The 24,773-nt window shown below is 42.0% G+C and overlaps 1 protein-coding gene across 3 annotated transcripts in view; it reads right to left on the reverse strand.

Annotated features, from left to right (window-relative positions):
• Positions 1 to 4,766, reverse strand: part of UBE2E3 (ubiquitin conjugating enzyme E2 E3) — a 57,720-nt gene extending 52,954 nt beyond the window's left edge. Inside the window, exons 1-3 of one of the 3 annotated variants that reach the window (XR_013930172.1) lie at positions 4,594 to 4,756; positions 3,187 to 3,389; positions 981 to 1,031 (exon numbers count right to left, since the gene is read on the reverse strand). Coding sequence is in view for 2 of the 3 variants with exons in the window: in XM_080400316.1 (XP_080256442.1) it covers positions 981 to 1,031; positions 3,187 to 3,380 (245 nt within the window). In the remaining variant the exon portion in view is untranslated. Of the gene's footprint in view, positions 1 to 980; positions 1,032 to 3,186; positions 3,390 to 4,593 lie in introns of all 3 variants that reach the window. The other 2 variants (XM_080400316.1, XM_080400317.1) reach the window with 2 other exon arrangements.
• Between the last annotated feature and the right edge of the window lie 20,007 nt (positions 4,767 to 24,773).

Raw genomic sequence — 24,773 nt, forward strand, 5'->3', positions numbered from 1 at the left:
TGCTCTCATGCACTAGCCAGACAGGAGAAAAACGCACATTTTTACTGAATTTGCAAAACCTGCACCAAACCTTTCCAACTATTCAAAAAGCCAAACAATTCCAACATAAAATCAGAAAGCACTTCCAGCATTTTTTTAAACATGTACAAGGCTTGCTGTTACACAAGCTATTAATCTGAAGACACCTTGCAGTAAGAAATCTTACCGAGATGCATCACATGAAATCAACATTATTTAAATGTAGCTTCACTGCAAATCTGAACACTGGAGGCTCACAGCTAATGAGAATTTTCAAGCATCTTTTAAACAAATGTAAAACATGCACAAGATTTAAAGAAATTAGCTAGCTATGTTACTATTTAACTTTCCTACAGATCAAGTGCTCCAGTTACTATCACTTTATCTAAGACTAAAACACTTGGTCTTCCAATCTTACAATTCAATTTTCTAAAGCCTAACAGAAGCGTCTCCCAAGTTGGGAACTTCCTTAAAAATATTTTCTATCAAGACACTACAACTGTGACCAACAGACACATAAATTTAAAGGCAGTACTTCAGTGTGTCTAACTGTTAAGCAACATACTAAGAAAGCATATAAAAAACACATATGGTTCTTTACCTTTACTTCAGAATGAAGTGATAACTCTATAAACCTAGCACTCAAAAAGCCAGTTCAAACTACATGCAGAGCTTCAGAGTATTCTAAAGTTCATATAATTAATGTTTCACGAAGGCGGTGACCAGCTACAAAAACCAAACTGAATACACTTCACTATGTACATCAATAACTAATGACTACACCTCCAACATGCAGCCAAAATAGCAAACTTCAGTATCAAACGTTCCCTATGCTTGTTTTCAATCTGCTGTACACAATTTCTGTCTAACAGTCACCGGTCGCAAACTCTAAGTTTCCCATTCCTTAGCCTGAGCACATTAATCTGCTACCACTGTCCACAATTTAAGAAGCCGTTACATACCTGCAGTTAGGAGGAGGATCAAGGGTTATTTCAGCTAGCTCCTTCTGGATTCTGTTGGTGAAATGAGAACAGACACAAAGCATTTGAGATAGTCTATAGAATAAATCAGGGAATTACACTGCCCTCTACCACCATGCAGTTAAATGCAAGATTGGCTTTGCCTTCAGTAATGCTAACATGGCTGCTTCCTCTTTGTTCTCAGAGGCATAACCCAAATCCCACAGCTGAGAAACTTTGCAGCTTTTTTCCTGCTCCACGCTGTATGTAAACAGAGCACTTACAACTGAGTTGGGTAGGAATTTCCCACAAGTATTCGGAAAAGTAACTCTTTTTCACATCCGAGCACTTTTTACCAGAGAGATTTTCTTTTCAAGCTAATATGCAAATGAGGCGGGGGGGGGGGGGGGGGGCTGCACACGCAGATTTGACAATGACTTTAAACCAGCGCTACAGACCTGTGACCGAGGCTGAAGAAGTGAACCGCGCTGGCAGCAGACACGCTCTTTCCACAATATTTTACCTACTACTTTGCAGTGTGTTTAAAAAGTGGATTTGCAGATCTCCCAGGCTGCCTCTGTTACTGGAATAATCTCTCTGGATCAACTTTACTTCCCTCCACACCTTCGGCTGCCTTTCCTCCCCCAACCTTATAGAGCAGGTGAATTTACATGATAAAAAGTGATATAATAACTTGAAATACTCTGTGCTTAGCTTTACTCTATTACAACCAAGGTGTTAAGGTCCAGAAGAAGAATACCGAAAACTTTTTGTCAATTTAATAGTTTATTCAGGTACATAAGAGGTGTGATTTCAAAAGACACATGGTAAATTCCTCTTAAATACCAAATAAGACTTTTTTTCAGAAAAGGACCCATATGAGCAAGACTCTGAATTTCGTGTGAATAGCTAGTGTTAAGACACGAGCTAAGAGGAAACTGCTTGCATGCCCTTGCACTTGTACCAATAAATTCAGACTAGTGAACTACTTGAGATGTATAAAATTAAACTTGCAACAATTAAGTGCAATAAAGGGAATAAGGGAAAACTCAGTTGTGAAAGCCTGCATCTCAGGCTTTTCAAAAAAAGTTAAATAATAACAAATTACAAAGCCTACACAGTAGTTCCAGAACTTTTCTTTCTTTAGCCAGTCCTATTTCAAAGGGTTTCTTTAACAAGCTCAGAAGTCATCAAAGCCATTCAGTCACACTCTGCAGTGATTTTAACACATTTCAAAAAGTATTTGCGGAATTTAATTCCAATACAAAATTACTAAAGTGTTCCTAAAAATTAGAACTACACTATTTACACTGAATAAGCAAAACCTGAAGTTACTACGGCTACTCTACAGCTTTTATTGCTACAGGATATTTGTAAATGATTGTAAAGAAAAGGAACTCCAGGGAAAGGACTGGAGCATTATATTTCATCTTCGAAGACCACTGGAATCAAGAGATTTAAAGTTTACTTATTTCATACAGCTGAACTTACAGAAACTTATCAGAGCGCACGTCTTGAGCTGGACTGCCAGTAACCTTACATGCAAATAGAAATGCCACAGGTATAACTCAACAAGGCTTCTGAAGATTTTGATATTTAAAGGTAGAGGCTACCTGTACAACCCCATGGTTTGAATCTGCAGCTCCTAAGGGAGAAAATGCACCCAAGTTTCTTCTGAAAGAACTGCAGAATGAACCCATTACACTTCAAGGCGTTTGAGGCTCTCCCAAGCATTGACATGAAAAACTAGTCAGAAGGCCCACAGAAGCCACTGGGGTTTTGTGACTTCTTTAATTAAAGAACATTGCTGGTCATCAGTCTACAGACCATAATAAAATATACCAGGAGGACTCCACCCTATACCAATCAGGCATGGAAACTCTGGAAAAGATAGCCAAAGCTGACACACTCTCGTGCATTTTTGCAAATACGAAAATGTAGGTGCCCCCTCCCAGCCAGCCTGTAAGTTACTAAGTCCTCAAACAACTCCTCAAAAGACGTATGATGAGACTGTGTAATTATGACCCCAATAAGACTTGGATTAACGAAGATACTGCATGGCAGGCTTCTGTACCGCAAAAGTTGGTACTTCACTCTTTTCCACGTAGCTTTACAAGAAGAAGCCCTCTGTCTTGAAAAGTGCAATGCAAGCACTGTGACTCAAAATACCGTGCAAAAATACTACAGAACGTTTTACTGTCCCCTTTACCTTTTTGCACTAGTAGATAGCTTAGCAGTAGTTTTGCTGGATAGTTTGGTGTTCTTCTTCTGCTGAGTGGCAGAGGGTTTTCGTTCTTCTTGCTCTTCTGGTTCAGGTGCAGGTGGATCCCTCTGATCGGCATCTGAACTACCGCTGCTGGTACTTGGACTTTCATCGTCTGACCTCTGCCTATCACTGGACATCGTGGGGAACTTTTTTTGGGGAAGGAGAAGAGAAGAGGCAGAGTTAATACACCAGGCAGGACTCTCTCTTGCCATTCCCCGAGTTCCAGAGAACACTTGACTTGGTGACAACTCTGTTTCACCGAGGAATTAACCAAAATATACTTCTTTGTCTCGCCCCCAGGGCTGCAGTTTGACAGCTACAAAGCAATATTTACACTTCTGGAAATATAGATATCTCCAATTTTTAAACCCACTCGCATTTTTTTCATACTTTAAACAATATGCCAATTGTCGACTTTGTTCTAAGGCATGAGACAGATTTAGCAGGGTACTTAGGCAATGAACATTAATAACTTATGACACATTGTAAATAACAGACCTCACTGAAAATGTTTTTTAAAAAGTCACTAATACCCTGTAAATATTTACAATGGAGCAGAGCATTTTATTGGGTCCAAACGCCAGACCCCCCCTCTCCCCCTCTCTCTGAGAAAATATATTGCCAATAACACTTGGGTTGATTTCAGATGGAAATGTACACTTGCTCTGTGCATTTAAAGGGCCGGGCTGGGGGGGGGACGGGGGACGAGGAGGGGGGTGGGCTATGTTGTTGGTGGTGTTTTGTGTTTTGTTGTTGGGTTTTTTTTAAAAGGGAAAAACCCCAAGATGCATTTGAAGCAACTCGGGCAGCAGCAGCCCCGGTTATTTACATGGCCAGCAGCGAGAACTGCATTTGGCCACCACAGAGCCGCCGCCGGAGGGGGAAGAAGCGTAATTCAAACTGCACCTTCTGCACGGCGCTCCCCGCCGCCGCTCCCCGCGCAGCTCCACCAGGCAGACCGACATTTTTCCGCCGACCGGGGCGGGGGGGGGAGGGGGCTGCCCCGGCGGCCGGGGGGGGCCGAGGAGGAGCGCGGCGGGGAGCTGCGGCAGGGCTGGAGGCGGCCGCCCGCCCGCCCGGCCGCGCTTTGTGGGGAGAGCCCGGCGCGGCGCGGCTCGGCTGGGCTCGGCGCGGCGGGCGGCGGCGGCTCGCCCGGCCCCGCACCGCACCGTGCGTGTGCACCAAGTGAGGCGTGAACTCGGGCCGGCTCCGCGCCCCCGGCCGCCGCCAGGCAGCGAGCGCCGAAAACAAGAACAAAGCTCCTCTACCAGCCCCCCCGCCTCCTCCCCGCCTCCCCCCACCGCGCTCGCCCAGCCGCCGCGGCAGCCGCCTCGCCCGCCTCTCCCTTACCTTCGCCGGCGTCCTGTCCCGCTGCTGGGTCGGAGAGGCGGGATGGCGGGGGGCCGGGCCGGGCCCGCGGCGCCCGAGGAGGGGACGGAGGCGGCCGGGGGGCTATACGGCGGCGGCGGCGGCTCTGTGGCCGGGCAGTGTGGAACATTGAGAGCCGGAGCAGGGGGGGACGGGGGGAGGCGCGGTGCGGCCCCGCGGCCGGCGGGTGGCGCTGGCGGGCCCCGCTCTGCGGCGCGGGCTCCCGCGGCGGGCCGGGGGGCCGGGGCGGGGGGCGGCGGGCGCGCGCCGGTGGGGGCGGGGGAGGGGGCGCCGGCCGCTTCGGGCCTCCGGCCCGCCGCCCCCGCCCGCCCCCGCCCGCCGCCGCCGCCGGCGGGGCTCCCGGCGAGCGGGGGGAGGGGAGAGGGGGCGCTCGCTCCCGCCCGGCGCCCGCCGGAGCGCGCCCCCCTCCGGGCCGGGGTGCGCGCAGGCGCTCTCCCGCCGCGGCCGAGGGCGCGCGTGCTCCGGGCCGGGCAAGGACAAAGCGGCGGCGCGCGCGGGGGGGGGGGGCGGTTCTCGACGGCGGTCCGGCCCGGCCCCGCGGCCTCGCTCCGCCGCCGGCGGCAGAGCCCGGGTCCCGACGGGCTCTCGCCGCCGGCGCCTGAGGGGAGACGGGGGGGAGGCACCGCCGCGGGCTTCGCCCACCGACGGCTGCGCGCCGCTGGCGGCCGTGGGGCCTCCTTCAGCCGCCGCGGCGGCCTCGCACCTCGCGCCTCGCCTCGCGCCCCGCCGCCGTGGCGGGAACGGGACCGCTGGTGGCGCCTCACCCGCCGCTGCCGCCCTCGCCAGTTCCCGCGCTGCAGCGCACCCGCGCCTGGCGCAGCGCCTCTGCGGGAGCGCGGGCGGCCGAGCGGTGCGGGCTGGGCCGCGCGGGGCTGAGGCGAGGCGGCGGGCCGCGTCCTACGGTGTCCGCCTTCGGCGGGAGGGCCGCCCCGCGGCCTCGCCACCCCTCACGGCAGGGCTCAGGGCCGAGAGCAGTTAGGCTTAGTATGGCGTGAGCAGCCAGCATGGCCGTTCTGCGTGTGTTGAAGAGGCAGGAGGATCGTCGGCAGCAGTTGCGGTAGGTGTCACAGGAAGATGGACATAGGACGGAGGTTTAGTTTATTTTCAGGGCCCCCATGAATGTGCTGTTCCTGTGTGTACTTCAACGGCTTTTCACGTCATATGCCTAGAGTACGCCATGTGGTAAAAGCAATCCGCCAGTTGAAATAATGTAAATATTCCAAAATTAGAGCCTGATCATACTGGCAATAAAATCCACTTGTAAAAGAAGATTTATTCTGTCAGTGAAAAGTGGATGAGGTCGTGGGTAACTGGCTTCAGCAGAGAAGGAATTAACAATTACAGTAAAGGTTTGTGCATTTTATATGAAATCTCAACCTAACGTAGCTGTCCAGCACAAGGGCTTTCACCTCGATGGCTTTTAGCTCAAGGGCTTTCATCATCAACAGCCTAATGACTTAAAACTACTGTGTTTCCTTAGCTTGTGCAGGATCAAGGGGTCAGAGAGTGTACATTGTGCTCTAGAGGGAATAAACAATCGGTTCGACAGGGAATACCCTTCTCTGGGTGACTGAAGTTAGCTCAGTTGAAAAGTATGCTGCAGATTTGGCGAGAGAGTTGCATGATGTGACGTGGAAGAATACTGGAGGTTTGTTTGTTGAAGTAGGCTATAGAGAATTCCCAGATCACCACTACAGGCAATTTGCCCCTGAGGTATGCTGTAGAAAATTCCTAGCATAAACAGTATCTGGCATGATGAGCAATCTGGGCATAATTAGTAAAAGGGAAGCATGGCAATATTAAAAATCTCTCAGTCAGCACTGATAGTTGTGTTGCCACCCCACACCACCACCACCACCCCACCCCCCCATTTTGTTGATAATACTTGAGATGAGGCTTGCTGGAGCTTTGAAAGTCAGGATTGAGTGTTTAAATTTTTATTTTATTTCAGGTGAAAATTAACACAGGCATAAAAAAAAAAAAAAGTACTAGAAGAGTGTGCACCTATGGAATGAAAGTAAGTAGATTGGTCAAGAGTTGCACACCACAGCAGCTACTACATGTTGTGTGACTTCTGTGGCTTTCAGGATACTAAGTGCAACTAAAGAAAGCCCATTTAACACTGACTAATTGAAAAAACAGCCTAGATTTTATTTTTTCCCAGCCTTTTGTACCTTATTAAAACAGATTTACTACAGCAATGGGTGCATATAACAGATGTTTATTTGAATGAATATTTATTCATTTGACATCAGGTCTCAAAGGATGACACTTTGTTCTTACGAGTTTGTATTTTCCTTGGGTGTGTTTGTTAATGTTGTCAACCATAGGAAAAGTACTGCACTGAGAGGTATGGCACAGTTTGAAGGAGCGGGGGGGAAACACCAATTTTAATAGCCATTGCTACAAAGCTACGTATCATGATCCCTCTGGCTTTTTGTATCCCTTGTGATTTGACATCAGTGTAATTTTAACTGATGTACCCATCATGAATGCTTTTTCTCTGCCAGTTTCTTGGGTACTTGAACTGTGAGAGTGCAGCTGGTGTTGGAAAGTGCAGAATCTTCCTAAGGACCATTCAGACTTGTCTGAACAATCCTGGGCACTCAGGAGTGGGTGAGGCCTGCATTTTTTTTCCCAGTCAGTTGCCTTTGTTGTTTGTATTTTGTTTTGGTTTGGTTTTTTTACAAGCCCTGCTCCGAAAGGCAGTTGATATTTCTTAAGAAACCCAAAGTCTTCTTGGGTATGTCTCTATCCCTGTTCTGTCATAGTCAGCACGCGGAGGTTTAACAGCTGCTTTGGGCTGCACAGACATCTGAAAATATTTTTCTAGGTTTAGGAATTCACAGTTCAGTCTCCTCCATCTGACATGAAATTCTGTGATAGCAAACAATTCAATGCCTGGCACCAGCACTAGGGTGAAAGGCATTTTCTGCTTCTCACAGGAAAACTATGAGGGATGGAGAAATCATTGCTTGATCTCTTTGCCCCTACCATTTTAAGGGTGTACAGATGGTAAAATAAGGGCAGCATACATTTTTCATGATTAAGAGCAGCTCAACTGAAAATACTACTTAATGTTTACGGTCATGCACTCCATCATCTTTATCACAAAATCATTGTTTCCTGACAGTAAATATATCTCCACCTAGCAATGCATCTTTCTGCTCTATGTGTGTTCCCATACCAGGCTGTGTGTTAAAGCACCTGTTGGAGCTCTACTACAGCGCCACAGCTAGATGGGCACAAACTACAGAACCAGGAAATGAACAAAGTATATTTTTTAAAAGTAGATGGGGTGAAATTTAGATTGTGTTTTTATCAGTAGTAAATGTCATAGTAGCAACTAATGCTCCTTGTAAGGTAGGTCCTGTACAAATATCCAGTGTGTCTTTTCCCCAGATAATTAGCAATTTTAACAGAGAGAGCTAGGAAAGTAAATTAGGCAAAAACCTTGGGCCAGGAAGTGATGTAGTGACTTACAGAAGCAAGTGCAGGAAGCCTGCTGCAGTCAGTAATTGGAGCTCATCCTGTTTTGCCTTAAACTTAAAATCAGTACCATAAATAGGATTATTTTTACTTTGTGATGCTATAGGTTCATTTGGGTTTATGAATGAAAAAAATAAGCCCCTGAAGAACAACGTTACTACTGTGTTTCAATTCCTTTGTATCCTCAGGAATTTACAAGAAAAGCATAGGTAATTTTTTTTGTCCTCAAACTGAGAAGTAAAGTAAGCATGGCAGTGGGCAGGAACCAACCTTTAGGAAACCACCTCCCGGTCCCTTTGTCAGCTGGTGTTTAGCCCATCTGTTGGTTTTGTATTGCCACCTTACAAATCCTGGCATGGGGATATGGTGGATGAAGGATGGGGAGGGTGGTGGGGGGGAGAGATGGAGGGAATAGCCAGAACACTGCTGTGCTTCAGTTGTTCTCGTTTGAAGAATGACTTTTTGGAGGCTGTTATAGCACTGCAATAGCTCCGAGGTTGCTCTAATGCAGGCTGTCACGAGACCTGGAACTTGGGATGCTTAGAGGAGTTTTGAATGTATCTTTACTTTCTCTGGATCCTTATGCGCTTGAATAAAATCAGGAGGAGAATTTTACCAACTGTATTTTAACGCAGGGGTTAGCTTGTTAGCCAGGTTTCTTTATAGTATTGAACACTGCTGTATCTAAATCCATAGAAAAATACTTAATTAAAGCACTACAGATATTAATTAATCTTCACTGTAATCTTATGAAGTAGATGGTAAGTTCTACTGTATGGTGTACATTGTATTTGATAGTTGGTTCTTACACACTAAAATGGTCAGTTGGGTACTAAGTTTTAATGGGCAGATTAGCATTAGGCACTTACAAAACATAACAGGTAAATGCATATTTTTGAATCACAAAGTCATACGGAAATGTTTTTATTTCACTGTTCCCATGGAGTCCTTGTATTCTATTCTTTCCTTGTGTGTGGATTATTGATGCAAGAAAAAAACATTAATGGCCCCTTTGGAGTTCCTGTAGTCGTTCATATGAATCCAGTGTCTGTGCATGTCAAATGAGTATCAGTGCTTTAAAAAAATCCATACTTTTTTGTTGAAAGCAGCTTGTATTAGCCAGCTTTTAACCTCTGTAATTTTCATTTTACTTGGAGAGCTGTAAGAAAAAGTGAGAAAAATTAAGTAGAGAAAATTCAGGTGGGGCTGGTCTGTCTACAATAGGAATTTGTGCATTTGTTAAGAGTATTCCTTTCTATAAATAAGCATTACTTCAGTAAATATTCATCTGCAAGGAATGTCATGAAGAGGATTTTTTTCCTTGAAATTTTATTTGAAAAAATATCCTTGGTGTATATGTATGGGTAGTTTCAGCTTGCTTTAACGCAGACTTAATTTTTAGTACCGTGTTGTGAACGTTCGACTAGTACAGTAAAATGCACGTACTGGCAGACTTGTACCTGTAGCAAAGTATGAGAACAGTAGTCTATAAGCAACTACATAAACTCCATAAAACAATGTTGTGGTGTATATTCAACAACAGTGTGTGTAAATGATAAGTTAGGGAGAACACGGCTCTACAGGTACAACCCTGGCACGCCAGCATTCTCAGAAAACTTTCAGTGTGAGAATCTGCCCCTTTTCTGCATGTGGAGCGTAGTAAAATAATGCTGTCATTCTCAGTGTGTGATATTCTGCTGTGAAAGTAGTAGCTGTTGTGGTAAATAATGTTGAAGGCCTAGAAAACTTCTCATTTCCATGTTACCAATAGAGATATTCCACCTCTAAACCATGTCCGATTAAATTATCTGTAACTATATACACAAGCATATATCTTGGTGCCATCTACAGACAGCTTAGATTGGAAACCTTTGGCTCCATAAAACCTTTGGCTCCAAAAGACCAGAGTTTGAGTGAAAGCAGAAAGTTAATAGGTTCATAGTAATAGAGCTAATATCCTCATTCATGCCAGCCAGAAGGCGGCAAGATAATTATAAAGTCAAACTCACTTGACCGAGTTGAGGTCAGAAAGAAACATACGCATGGGGCAGGCATTATTCATAAGCTGACTGATGTTTTATAAAAAAAAATACTAAAATTTACATGACTAAATTGGCCCATCCTGAGGGTGTGTTAAAAAAAAGGGATCCTGGACAGCTCCTCACTGCTTCAGTCCGACTAACCTATTTCCCTGGTGTCAGGTGGTAAAAGATTTCCTTCATCACCTTTAGGGCTGGTGACAGTTGGCACAAACAGATTTATCTGGCTTATCAGCAGTTTGACACATTGGCCCCCAACAGGCTCTTCAAATTCTGGTTTCTGACATCCCATGGAAGAGGAAGGAACCCATCAGCATTTGAAGAAAATCTTACAAATCCCTGGGAGCAGTCACACCCTTTAGTGATGAGTCACGGTGCTTTACATTTGCCTGCCTGGAAAGCCTGTGACACTTCTGAATGCACCCTAATTATAGGGTAAGGCCCATACATATTTCCCATTATCATGTCTGCACTGGATAAAAGGGCAGCTTGGCTGATCGCCTGTTCTACAATAAAGAAACAATACCTTTTTTAGCCTATAAAGATCAGGATTACCAAAGGCTCCTGTGGTGTAGCTTTGTGGCATCTTGTTTTTTGACTAGGAGTATTACTGTCTGCATTTATCCACTCCCTTCCTGCTGTAGGAACCCTAACCTCCCACAAAGGGACAGGAAAGGCAAGTCAGGGCCCGATCTTAATAAATCACTGCTGCTAAAAACTGGGCAGGGCTGGGCTGGTCTTCTTCAGCCTGCTCTGCTGAGCGTACTGGGAAGTCTTTGCAATAGGAGGTGTTACATCTCCCAGTGGTCTCCTTTGTGCCCTGGTCGGTGGGAGTTCTTCCCATAGCAGTCGCAGTGGGTGCAAATGTGTGTCAGGAATGGATCTCCACAGTGGTGGTGAGGTCTGAGAGGCGAAGACAGCCCTGGTTGAAGAGTTTGCACATATTTGTTCTGTTACCTCCCCTGCTGGAGCAGTACATGCAAGTGGAGAGCCTGGGTGGTGCTGTCTTAAATAATTGTAGCTAAAGCTATGTGAGATGGAGTCAGGCCCTGGAAATACACTGGGAAAACTCAAGGGCAAGAATGGATTGAATCCTGCAGGGTAGGTGGAGGGTTTATGTTTGTCATTGAGTATGTTGAAAGGTTTCTGTGAAGTATTTGAGTGGTGAAATGGTGCAGACTTAGAAATGAGCTGCTTTTAGTGTTACAGTTATTTTTTATCACCCCCATCTGTGTGATGTGAAGATGTGACTACCTTCAAGTAGCTCTTTTAGTATCACCAGCCAGAAATCTTTGCACAGGAAAGAAGTTATGATTAGCAGGTGTGAGACCAGTCTGATTTTACTCTTGTCCCATGGTTTCAACAATAAACTCTTCTTTCAGCTTTTGTTTCTTTTTATAATGAGCATTTCAATTTCACACTTTTGAGCAACATCCTCCTTCCAAGTGAGAACTGAACCAGGCTCCCTCTGGCGTCCCTCATTACTGCTAGACTGGCTGGGTAGCAGCTGATGGATGAGTGTCCTTCCTGGCCAGCCACGTGTGCTGTCTCCACTGCACTCCGAGCAGAGAATGAGAGATCAAGGATGTTCTCCATGCCCGTGCAGAGCACAGCTGCACTGCCAAGTGCAGTTATTTCTGAAGTTGCTTTTGTCTTAAATACCCATTGTGTCGTTTCCCTACCTTTATTCACATGTATGTCAACAGACTGACTGTGGTGTGTTTTCCAGTGCAGTAATCCCAGCTGCTACTGGAGCCCTCCTTCACAATGCAATGTGGCACTGCAGTGCGTGCTTCTACTTACAATGTTTAATAAATATGTAAATTAACCTACTCTATCTCTTCAGGTAGGAGGGTTGTATGACTGTACTTGTATATCACTGAATATGCTATTCATGAGGATGGCACAGTGTGGAGGGGCAGTAGCTTGAGGTGGAAGTTTGAAATATAATTAGCACAATTAAAGTGTCAGTTAAACCCTAAGTTTAAAGTGTTTCACTGTTTCCAAATGGAGTTAAGCTGAGATGATGCTCCTGTGTTCTGCACAGCACTGGTGAGGAAGACCAGGAAATGCAAGCTTAACTCACACCAGCTCTGTTTGGATCGGTCTAACTATAGTATGGCCAATTCATACTTGAATTTCTAATAGTTATCTTTTACTACTGCTTTACTATGTTCTCACTAATATTCAATGTGAATATTAACACACTGTGTTTTTAAGAGAGCTTTTTGGTTAAATAAAAATAGAGGAGACTGTACTGTGCTAGAACAAATATGAACATGGTGCTAACTTCAAAACAGCAGAAAAAATATGCCAATGAAGCTGCTTCCACTCATCTAACATCAAAAGATTACTTTACTTTGTACTGTATCCGTGATCTTGAAAGCCATGAAAAAATCTCTCAGGGGTATTCTTATTCCTAAGTTACCTTACGTTGTTTTAATTAATTAGCTAAATGGAGATCATCATTCCTGAGGTCTGCTTATTTTTGTCCCTGTTTCAGCTATGTGTGAGAATGAACTTTTGGCCTTTGCTATCAGGCTGATCATGATTTTAAATAGTAATATTCTTGCTAGGAGACTGTATTAATCCTATTAGTGGAAATTTTAAGATAGGGAGCATCTTGGTCAATGGAATCAGATCAGTCTAGTTTAGTGTTGAACTGGGAACAGGTATTTAAAGTTAAGTGTTTAAATGCCAGCACATAAATAGGTGTCCAGATTGTGTAAAAAAAAAGCTAGTAAGTCCCACCAATATTTTACATAATATCTTCTAATATCCAGTATAGATATCTGACATATTGGTATGGTACTTTCCTGTCTCAGCATCAAACCAAGGATAAAGGAGATGTAGAACCAAAATGGTTCCATTAGTCGGAATTGGTTAAATCATATCCATATAATAATGGACATTTTGCAATGTGGATTTTAGGTCTACAGAGTACATTTTCCCTATTTAATTGCCTTTCTCAAACTTAACTTTGAAATAATATGGTGCTAATATAATTCTGGCTGAAACACTTGTTTGATACCTCCTTCAGTGAAGAAATACAGTGACATGATAAATATTATCAAATTAATAGGTATTAAACTTCAGTGACATGAGTAAGTGACTCAGAATGGGTAAAATCCTGAAGCAAACAAAAATCTCTTTAATAATACACTGTTTTTCATTCGTTTCTTACACCAAAGAAGCAGCAAAGTCAGTCTTTATGTTCCCAAATTATCTTTCACAGAATCCTACCCAGCAATTACATATATACATGAAAACAAGAGGTTTAAAGTGCAAATCAACTTCTTTACATTGTGTCTTAGCAGTTAATATGCTACTGATGTGGCCATTCTGAAATATCAAAAAAAGTTTCATGCAATTAATGTCTGGCAGAATAGGAAGAGCTTTTGTGCTGAGGCTCAGGACCAACAGGTGATAAGCTGTGGTTCTGCTCTAAAAAAAAAAAAAAGAGAAACAAGTGGGAGAAAGCACTTGTCTACCACTCCACGGTATTCAGATATACAGGTCTCCGTTAGCATTGTCCTTTACTACACATTGATGTAAAAAAACCCTACAGAGGTGAATAAATGCACCATTCTCTTGAATAATTATAGGTCAATTGATTATATCTGTTTCTTTTTGTCCTTTATCAACAGAAAACTCATGCTGTTGAGTGTAAGGTCCAGAACTGTTGAATTTCTACCTCAGAGGTGATCTACAACTCCACCCTGACCTTCATTAACAAAACAAGATCCGATGGTGCCAGCTAGCCAAAGTCAGTCCACTGGGCTGATCAGAACAGCAAGGAGAGAAGGTACGTTATACTATTCAGCCATAAATGCTAAAATGGTAGTAGTATCATTTGAATATATCTACCTCCAAGCCAGCTCTCAGATCTATCATGAAAGGGTTCCCAGGACTGGTGCTTGTAGGTTTTACATGCTGGTGAAGCTCATTTCCTAAGGAACTTCAGTATTCCCACAGACTACTCAAACAGTCCCAAGTCATCTATTCAGTCAGTCACATGATGATTGTCATTGAGGTAACCACCTTGGCATGTGTTAGTGTCATTGTTTAACCCCAGCTGGCAACGCCCTCCACCCCCAACTCCCGAGGGGTGGGAGGAGAACTAGGAAAGGGTAAAACCAGTGGGTTGAGAGAGAGTTTAATAATTGAAATAAAGTAAAATATAATTATAATACTAATAATGATGACAGCAATAATTGTAATGAAATTGAAAAAGAGAGAGGAATAAACCCCAAGAAAAACAAGTGTTGTACAATATAGTTCCTCACCGTTCAGTGACCAATGCCCAGCCAGTCCCCTAGCAGCAATCAGCACCTCCCAGCCAACTCCCCCAGTATATATATGTATCTACTGAGCCTGATGTTCTGTGTTATGGAATATCCCCCCGGCTAGTTCAGGCCAGCTGCCCTGGCTCTCCTCCCTCCCGGCTTCATGTGCGCCTCCTCATTGACAAAGCATGGAAACTGAAAAGTCCTTGACTTGGGGTAACCACTACTTAGTAACAACTAAAAACATTAGTGTGTTATCAACATCGTTCTCATACTAAATCCAAAACACAGCACTGTATGAGCTACTAGGAAGAAAATTAACTCTATCCCAGCCAAAACCAGGACAGTTTGTCATGTTACAAACTCAATTACAAAATGATTGTGGCCTGAAAAATAAAGTTGCTCACCTATGCTGGTGTGTCTTCCCTCAAACTGAGTATCTTTCAGCTCAGGTACCTTAAAGCATCCACTAAAGAAAAAAAATCATCCATTTTTGTCTGAGAATGTGGGACCTCCCACAGGTGAACACTGCTTGAAAAAATATTTCACTTTTCTTCTAGTCTTTTCCTCCATTTTCTTAACAGTATTGTCAAATATAACAGGAATAAAACAAATCAGATTTGTGGCATAATTTGCAGGTCATGTAATACTTGCAGACAAACTTGCAGAAAAACTCTGTTACTGAGGTTTCAACAGTCCAAAATTTGTCTCTCTATAGTAATCTTGAGGCTGTGGATTAATTTCTCACACTGGGCTGAACACAGTGAACTGTAGAAAGATGGTAGTGTAAGGAGACATGGGCATACTTACCAGAACAGGTCAACCTTCTTTGGTGGGCAGTAATCATGCAGCAGGCACAGGACTTAAGATCCTGGAAAGACGTTGGCAGGTTTCTGCAAAAAGGCACTTTCTAGAAATGCACAATGTGCTTACCTGTGATTTTGGGTCATGCCTTTGCACCTGTGCTGCAGGATGCTTCAGCACCTGGCAAAGGAGCTGTAAGATTTTCAAGAGTGTATCTGAAAAAGAAAATTTGTATTTTGTTCAGCACTGTATTCAAGTTAGACCACTTTTCCTGACATTTCCACGTACAACAGAATGTCCAACTAACAAATAAATAGTCTTTTTCCACCAAGGACTAGAAAGGCAAGGTTTCTATTCTATCTTCAGGTGTACCTGTTACTAATAGTTAGCCTGCTGCCTGGAATCTAAGAGGTTTGTTTCCCTCTCTAGGCTGGCCCTCCACAGAACTTGGGCTGGTTTCAGAATATCATTATTAAATTTAAAAGCTTTGTTTTCCAAGTCACTACCTAGAGCAGCTTGTTTTCAGACAATATTCTCTCCTGCCATCTACTTTAGAAACAGCATTTCTCCTAACCTCAAGGGTAAGTCTTATGACAGCAGACAACATAGAAGACTTTTGAACCCCTTGCTGAAACAGATAAGAAGAGTCACAACTTTCACAGCCTTCAGGGTAAAGTATAGCATGTTATTTTAGCCCTGCTATCCCACCACGTACACAGCTTAAAGCAGCAATGAAGAAAAGAGGAAAGTAGAAAAGGTCAGAGTGGAGAGTGAGAAGGGGAAATAAGTTAGATAAACCCTGTCTGGGGAAAGGAAAGAGCAAATTTAGACTTGTGGCCTATTGTAATATTGGTTATTAATTCTTGAGAGGACATCATATACTGTGGGAAAGGGCAGCAGAGACTGACAGATGAGATAGATGGCATTGCCACACTCTGACCCAGCAGTCACAGAACTTGTCTGTGTCTGAGTTTCCTCATTGGTAAAATGAGAATTGTTCTTAATTTCAGGGTCCTTGGAAGCATTAATCAGTGCTTATTGTTAAAGCTTGTTGAGACCACCAGCTGGAAGTGCCGAATAACCTGTAAATCTTGTCTTTTCCCCCTCTATATATTCTAGCCAAATTAAATTTAAAAACAGGTACTGTCAGTTCAGTTTTTCTTGGAAAATAATCAATTTTAAAAATGAGAAGGGAGGGCTGTTGTGAAACACATGTCTAATTTTAAAGAAGAGGAGTGCTGCTAATGTGCTCTCCTGTCTGCTGTGGTGCTTGTCACCCCCCTCCCCATTCCTATCAAGCACAGCCAAGCCTCAGAGACTGTTTGGTCCCCTTGTGGGACTGTTCTCTGGAAATAAAATTGACATATTCTTTTTAAAGCAAGAGAGAATTTCTTTACCAGAGCTGAAAATAAGACGCCAACTTTGCCCCTTCCCTCCATACCATATACTTTTCTTACCACTAAAAAAAGAGGACTGCTTCAACAGCTGCTGTCACAGGGAAGGTGCAATAGAGAAGTGGAGAGGTCTCACCTCTGTAGGGGTAGGTGATGCAAAAAAACCTGTAGCCCTTGTGCTCTTCTTTTGATGTCTGCCTTTCCACAGTTATGCAGGATGTGATTTGCGCCAGTGTTGTGGTTCTGAAGAACATGGTGGGCATGGGCAGTTATGGAGGGGATTTCCTTTACGTCATCTTCAGCAGTACCCACTATGGTGCTCAAGTTAGCAAGGAGAGTACCAGAGCTGATGAGATGGTCTGGCCTTCATTAAGCCAATGTCGTCAGGGAAGGAGTAAAGTCATCCAGTTGCATTTCTAGGCTTTAAATTAAAATTGAACCCATTTTACTAAGTAAAACCAAAGACCTTTTCATCCTCAGATCAGGTTAATTTTAATCTTTAAAATGATTTCCATTTATATAAAATTCCCATAACAGTTATAGTGTCAGTGGCTACATGAAGTTGCTCATATTAGTTACTCATGAGCTGTCACAGAGCTCTGTAACATCTCTCACCATGGCCTCTTTCCCAAGGCAGTCCTGGAGCATGAGCCTCCTTTTACTGAAGTTTATTTTCAAACATCATTCAAATATCTGTGCTGAACAGCTTCTTATTCTTGCAGCTGCAATACGCAATGTTCTTTTTTTTTTGTTGCTCCCTGTGATCCATCTTGGAGAGTATCGATGCCATCCAGAGCCTCTGATCACTGACATCTCTTCCATCACCTGAAATATATAGATTTTTTTCCTTTTGCAGGTTCCAGTGCTTTCATCATTCCTCTGTGCTCTCACAGCTGATATTCCTCACAGGATAGTTCTTCAAACTGTTACAGCCCCCAACAAGCTTCCATTGGATCACAAGAGCTGTGAATAATTTTTAGACGCTTGAAGAAGCAATGAACTACTCTGACTTCTTGGCAGTCTACATCTGCACCTGTTACATGAAGCTAGTTTTCACTTCCTTGCCTTGGAAGCACTGAGCAGATGCTGTTTCCTCAGAGAAGTGGAAGGACTGAGTGGATAACATTCCTATGAGATGCCCTTCTCTTTTTCCCTGTGTAATCGCATGAAGATGAGGAATTTGTGCTTGCAAATAATTTGAGACTATGTCCTCCAGAGGGACTAGCTGTTAAGAAGTGTCAATCTTTTCTCCCAACAAGCCAGTTTTTACTCTCCATATTCTCATCCATCCTCCTGTTCTCCATTTATTCCTCCATCTCTTCTCTGATTTTCTCTCTCATCTTTTTCTCTCCTTGTGTTTGTCTGTTTCCATCACCTTAAGTTCTCATTGGCCCACCTCAATGACTCACTTGACCTTGCAGATCAGCTTTACCCCTTTCAATGCCTGCTTGTCCAGCCTTCTCACCTCTCACCATAATAAAAAAACTGCTCCTTCATCTGATTTTAGGCATAGTTTCTTGAGGAAACAAAATTTCTGTGATTATACCATATGAATCCATATATTTACCCTTTACTATGAATAAGGTATTATGCCTTTAGCAAAACTTGGAAGAGGAGTAGAGGGATTTAAAGTGTATTTAAGTTTTCTTGAAGTTGGTCACACAGAAGAAAAAGAGTTTATTTCATGTTCCTCTGAAAAGAAAGAATGCAGTTTGAGCTCATTCTTACTATACAGTAGAAAATCCACACAGAGGTCCGTAGGACTCCTTTTGTATTATGTATTATATTATTAGAGAATATATCGTTAGAGCTTCAGTCTAGATTTCTCTCCTCTGTGGAGTCTGAGGATGAAAACTCTGATTTCGGCTTTTCCCACAGTTGCAGCCTTCAAATTATGACTCTCCTGTGTGTATCCTTTGCTGTCCAATAACAACTGAGCTTATGGTATATTGTTGATATTGATCAGTAACAAAACCAATCAGTCAGAATGTACAACTCCAATGGAAAGAAGACCTCATGGATTCTGACATTCACAGAACTACTATTTTTTCACACTTGTTTCCTTATCTATTGTCTGTGCATTGTTTAGATCATAAATATTTGAGATAGGGATTATCTCTGGGGTTTTGACCAGTATATTATATCAGAATATTAGGCTATGTTTATAGTTAGGAAAGTGGTTCCCATTAGTTTTTAAACATTAAAGAAAGATTAAAGAAAACACATTCTTTCAGTTGCACTGCCTTTTGACAGTAGTAAATTGAAGCTTCCTTAACACATGCTTGGAATATTTCAGTCTTTACTTGGTACTATGGAATTCTTAATACAGGCGTTTCTCAGAAATACAGAACCTACAAGTGTGAAACATGTTGTAAGAAATAATGAGCAAAGATAAGTAAGAGCATCCCAGCTGAAATCACAGCAGAAAATAGCTAAATCATTTGAAATAAGATGAATTAGAGTAAGGTAGCTGTGCAGTGTGTAATGATGAGGAGTGACTGTGGTCTGCAGTAGAATGGACTCATCTTGCAGGGAGCAAGCCCAGGTCCTACAGAAATGGCAGGGAATCACTCCTGGCCAAAAATATGTAATCAGATAACATCAGAAAACATGTAAAAAAATACCTGTTTTTTGTAAAGATAATTTTATGTAATATTCCTGGAGGAATCTTGAAGCACCTGTGTAACTCACCCTATTTTATCCTGGATTATATAAGACTAATGAGCCCAGAGAGATATTTTCACACACACATAGACACAAGAAACCAAACCCAAGGATATGAAAAGAATTTTGAAATTGTACTTAGGTGGATTTAGTGACAGTTAAAAATGAATCTGAGTAAAAATGGGAAAATTTTTGCATCCTGTGCAGTCTGGTGTACACTCTGTGTCCTGTGTGTAATTAATCATTTACACCTGTGTGGAATGTCACAATTCTTATGTGGTAGCATTTTGCACTGGGATAAGTAATACAGTAGCTGCAGGGGTTTGGTAAGTAAATGGCTTTCCTTATTTACTTATTATCTTTTCCCTCACCTAGAATATGTTAAACATGCTTCAGACCTGACTTGGTTTCAAGTATGAATAGGTTTTCAACAGCAACATCATGTATCTTACTTGAAGGTGTGAAGAAAAGGAAGAAACAAAAATATTTTAACTCCAGTACACTGTTTCCATGCTTCAGCATACTTATGTCCCCTAGGTGTCATGTAAGTGATAAATGAGCACTTCTGCCAGCAAACATACTTCTGTATAACCTTCATAATAAGTGGCTAGTTATCTAATGTAATGGCTAACTATTCTCTGACTTTGCAAAACTTCTTGAACACCATAGAATTTCATGGATGGTTTTGCAGGGGAAGAGTCCTGCTTTGAACCTAAGAGAGGCAAAACACAATATATTCTGATTTAGTGTTAACTAATTAGTTAATATAGAGGTTTACAAATATAACCAGTTTATTTATACACATCCACTTGTCAGCCCCCATCTTTAGTCAATAGATTGCTTTTCCTTTGAGGCTTCCTTTTCTATGGGAAGAGCTGTGTGAATGTTCAGTGTGGAAAATTAACCCACAGTATACTACTGTTTTATGGAGCTCCTGGTAGACTACAGTGAGAGCTGAATCCCTAGCACTTTTCATTTTAGCTGGGAAACAAAAGTAATGTTGATGCTGTCACCAATTCAGCACCTCCATGAGCAACACAGAATTGTTGAGAATCCCAAAGTGGCTGTTACCACCTGTCATCTTTCCATGCTGTTGATAGCACTTAAACCAACTGTTATTGTGGGAGAAAATGAGAAGGCTCATTTGAAACCAGTATAAAACCAAAAGATTCTATTCAGACACAGTTTACACAGTTTAAACGGTTGATTTCCATGGAGTTGCAATTACACTGCAGCAGGTCTGGATCTGGATACAAGTTCCCCGCCAGGAGCTGTTGTACTGCTGAGAGTTCTCTGCAGCAGTGTGTGTCAGCTGTCTCTTCTGCTTTTTCAGCTTTTGGTGTCACAAAATTGCCAAATTGCCTTGATGCAGAAATGTAGCTCTTTTTCTGGACGTTTCAGCTTTTTCTTAACTATATTCACAGTGCTGCATGCTGTTACCATCCCTTTGGACTGCTGAGACAATGAATGAATTTAGACTTTCAATAACAGCAACCTTAATGCCCTTATTAAAAATGAGATGGCGATCACTACTCCCTACATTCGCCCTCCACTGATGTCTTTGATCACACCCTCCCTATCCCAGCCAACCTACGTTACTCTTTGGGGACTGGATGTGCAAATTGGACTCACTGTTTCTGATGTCAAAACTTACTTTAGTCTGAGTCCCCTTCTGTCCCCTAAGTTTGAAATCTTTTCTGATCCACAGTTGAGCAGTACAGGCTTGTATATTCTCTACCTTTCTCATCCATTGTTTGTCATATCAGTATCCAAAGATATAAAATGCAGCAAGTAAGAGAGCTGTGCAAAAAGCATTTTACCAATTAAATGTGGTCATCTCTTTGAAGGAAAAAAAAAAAAAAAGTCAGATGTTTGATAAACTGCTCAGCAGGGAACAAACATAATCTTTCAGTTGGTATCTTTTCCATATGTATTTCTTCCCTGATTATGCCAGAAACAGCTGTGTTTAGGAACCTTTAACCTTAGGAAATGTAAAATCTCTAACTTACCTAAAATAGGAAATAATCATTTTCTGTCAACAAATGCTATGAAAGCAGTGTCTTTGCTAGGTGTGTTCTGCAGGAATCAAGGAACTTGTGCCATGTGAATTTTTCAGAGAGACATTTGAAAATATTCCGGTCTTTCATGTCTATTAGTATGTACCTGCTGCTTATAAGGGACTTATTCTGTCAGCTGCCCAGCAAAGTTTTTAAATGCAAGAATAAAAACTGCTGTAATGTATCCTTCAAGATCTAATCTATATTACATGCAAACACAAAGCATTCAATGAAAACTCCCTTCATGAGATTGTATATTTCGGTTGTATTGTATACAGTATTATATCCCTGTGTAAAACTGGGGAAAAAATTATTAGTAGAAAATTAGATTTCAGTAGAATTTGGACTTTTTTATTTCCCTCATGTGTCTTTTTGCACTAAATGAACTCTAGTGAAAATATAAACTGCCTGTCCTGTAAGAATAGCGCATTGAGGAGTGATGATGTAGTTTCACAAGTCACCACATCATCATTCACACATCATCTCCTGCTGAACATAGTACTTTATCTTCAAGAGATAAATTCAGCATAATTGCAGGAAGAGAGATTTATGTTAGACGTCAAGAAAAACTTCCTAGCCCTAAGTGTAGTACAACAATAGGGCAGGTTGTCTTGTGAGATTGTGGGATCACTGAGGATTTCTGAGAAGGTGCCAGAGGAAAATATCCATCAGAAGTAACTTAATCCTGTTCTGGAGTAGTAAGATTTACTCTTTTGATTCCTGTCATGATTGTCTCAGTGTGACCGGAATAGCATGTTTCAACATTGGCTCAAAAAATGAAAAAAAAATGAAACATTTGGCTTCTGTGAGAAAATTTTATTTTTCTCTTTTAACCAGAAATGAAAACATCAGCTGTGAGAATGTATGCTTTGTTTCACAAGTCTTCAGGCGACACTTACAGAAAAGAAAAATAGTGGGCTTCCTAGAGCACTCCACCTTGCCTAGAGGGTCCTTTCATAGTTGGGGGGGCAGACGAAATCTTGGCACAGGTCTGTCTTCCTCCAAGAGCAGTCTAGGCCTTGAGTGGCAGAGCGCCACAGTAGACCTGCTTCACTTGGTTGCCCAGAAGAGCTGGAGGGCAGATCCAGTGGTCCTGCATATAGGTCTGTAGGTGAATAGTGTTGCTAATTTTGAGTGGAAAGAACGTGTTTAAAAAGAAAACCTCCCAATGACAGGCTTAAGGGCTTTCTTCTCATCTCTGCCGCATTTCTACCAAAAAGTAAATCTGGTCCTATGTTAGCATAAGGTTTTGTACACACAGGTGGAGAAATTGTTTCCCAAAATAACCTTAACTTGTGCTTTCATAGTGCTTTGTATTGCTGTGTATGCTGCTTGCTTTAATTGTTTGATGTGCGGACTGCATGGTATGTTCATCTCTCTGCTCAGGGCAGCATTAGAGGTGTTGAGAATATTGTAATTTTTAACTTACTGACTTAGTTTTGTACAAACTTACAGCCTTACTCATCATATCAACATCTTCTACCTTTCATTTCCTTTTAATTGAATACTGTCTCATCTTCTGAACATACTTCTTAATGCAAGAAGTGCAATATTTATACATGCTGATTTGTCAAGCATGACATTTTGCCTCCAAAAAAACTTTTCTAAAGTGTCTGCAATTAAGTTAACAACAGACTTGAAATATTTCAGCTGAACTGGTGAGCATATTAAAGCATTTTCAAAGGCTTTAGAAGTTAGAAGCACCTGGATAGAAAGGCTTAGAAAATGTCTTCTCAACCATAAGTCTAGGGTTGCTATAGCAATGTTACAATAGTACCTAATTAATAGAAAACTGCCTAAATATGCCTTAAAAATTCTGTGCAAATTTGTGCAATAATTTTTTTAATGTCAGTGCTGGTGACAGGCTTAAGAATCTGAAGACAACAGCCCCTTTGTTTTGGGCTGCTTTAAGCCAGGATGAAGCATCTGGCTTTTATCGAACTGTTTTGCTTTATCTAAGCAAAATGGTTATCTAAATTTTGTAGTTCGTAGGAAAGCCTGGTTCTGTCTTCAGTTCCTATTTACATGCACCAGCTACATGTGCAGTTCTGTACATCCTCTTCTGTGCACAGTATTCCCTAAATAGTTTTGTTGCTTTAAATGGTGCCTGTTAGAATGTCAATTGCAAAATGATCTGTTACCTCGATGCTGTGTGCCGTTTTTTTGTTCTTCTGACTCTTATCCCTCCCAGTGTGTTAACGGCTATATAAACCCCTGGAATTGAATTGAACCAAACCATCGAACACAACAATATTCCACTAACTTTGGCTGAAGGATCTATTTGGTTTGTTTTGTGTTTTTTTTCCATAGCATTTCCTATTCCTATTACCAAATATAATAACGAATAACAGCAGGTAAGATGTCACACTGCATGAGAAGTTAATACATTTTTCATGCTCTTTACAAAAACCTTTTGAATGTCTACCAGTGCTTTGAGGTCATGTCCTTTAGGAAGGAAAAAGGCCACTGTGACCAGAAAAAAAACAGTTTGTTGTGAGCCCTTAGAAAGAGTTAACTATCATCCACAAGGCTTTTATTTGTAGGAGCTGTTGCAGTCTTCATTTTTGCTGTTGTGGACATTAGAATATAACATTTTGTGAGTCAGGCTACTTTTTCAAGGTTTTCATTACTTCCACTGTTTCATACTCAGTGTTTCACCTGTGCAAGAAAGTAAAGCAAATGAGAAAGTAGGAAAGAATGACAAGAACTGTTGTTGTCATGACTAACTGATTTACCAAAATTCATAAAGCTCTTTGGTAAAGAGAAATAGTTTTTCTCTCTCTGTACTTAAAACAGGTAGTTGGAATGTAGTGTTGATGATAGGCTTGTTGAGGCTACATATTACTAAAAAAGTTAACAAGTACTGAATAAGATAAATGTCTTTACTTTTCTCTCACAAGATTTTATGCATTAACCAGAGGTTATTTTAAATGTCTTCTGTAGAATAGGACACCTTTTCAGGAGGGTCCTTCTGACTGATCAAACATGTTAAACATTGCCATTCTTTTAATTTTATACTAAAATCACTCCACTACTTTTCTCAGTGTTTTTGTTTAACAATTTGTCATTTAACTTAATTTTTTCCCTTCCGGGCAGAACATTTTCACATGGTTGCTGAGGGTGATGATCACACATTACAAAAAGAACAGTGGAGACTAATTGTTTTCATTTTCATTTGTGTCCCTGCCCATGGCAGGGGTGTTGGAACTAGATGATCTTTAAGGTCCTCTCCAACCCAAACCATTCTATGATTCTATGATTTTCATGGCTTTCAAATTAAAATTCAAAATAATCATCATAGGTTATTAAGGTTGGTTGATGATTAAGATCATTGAAGCAATGTATCTTTGTGACTGAAGACTGATAGGAGGAAAAAAGAAGGATTTCTGTCTGGCAAAAACTAAACTT

The sequence above is a fragment of the Falco punctatus genome (genome assembly GCF_963210335.1).
Source record: "Falco punctatus genome assembly, chromosome: 8".
NCBI classification, from domain to species: Eukaryota; Metazoa; Chordata; class Aves; order Falconiformes; family Falconidae; genus Falco; species Falco punctatus.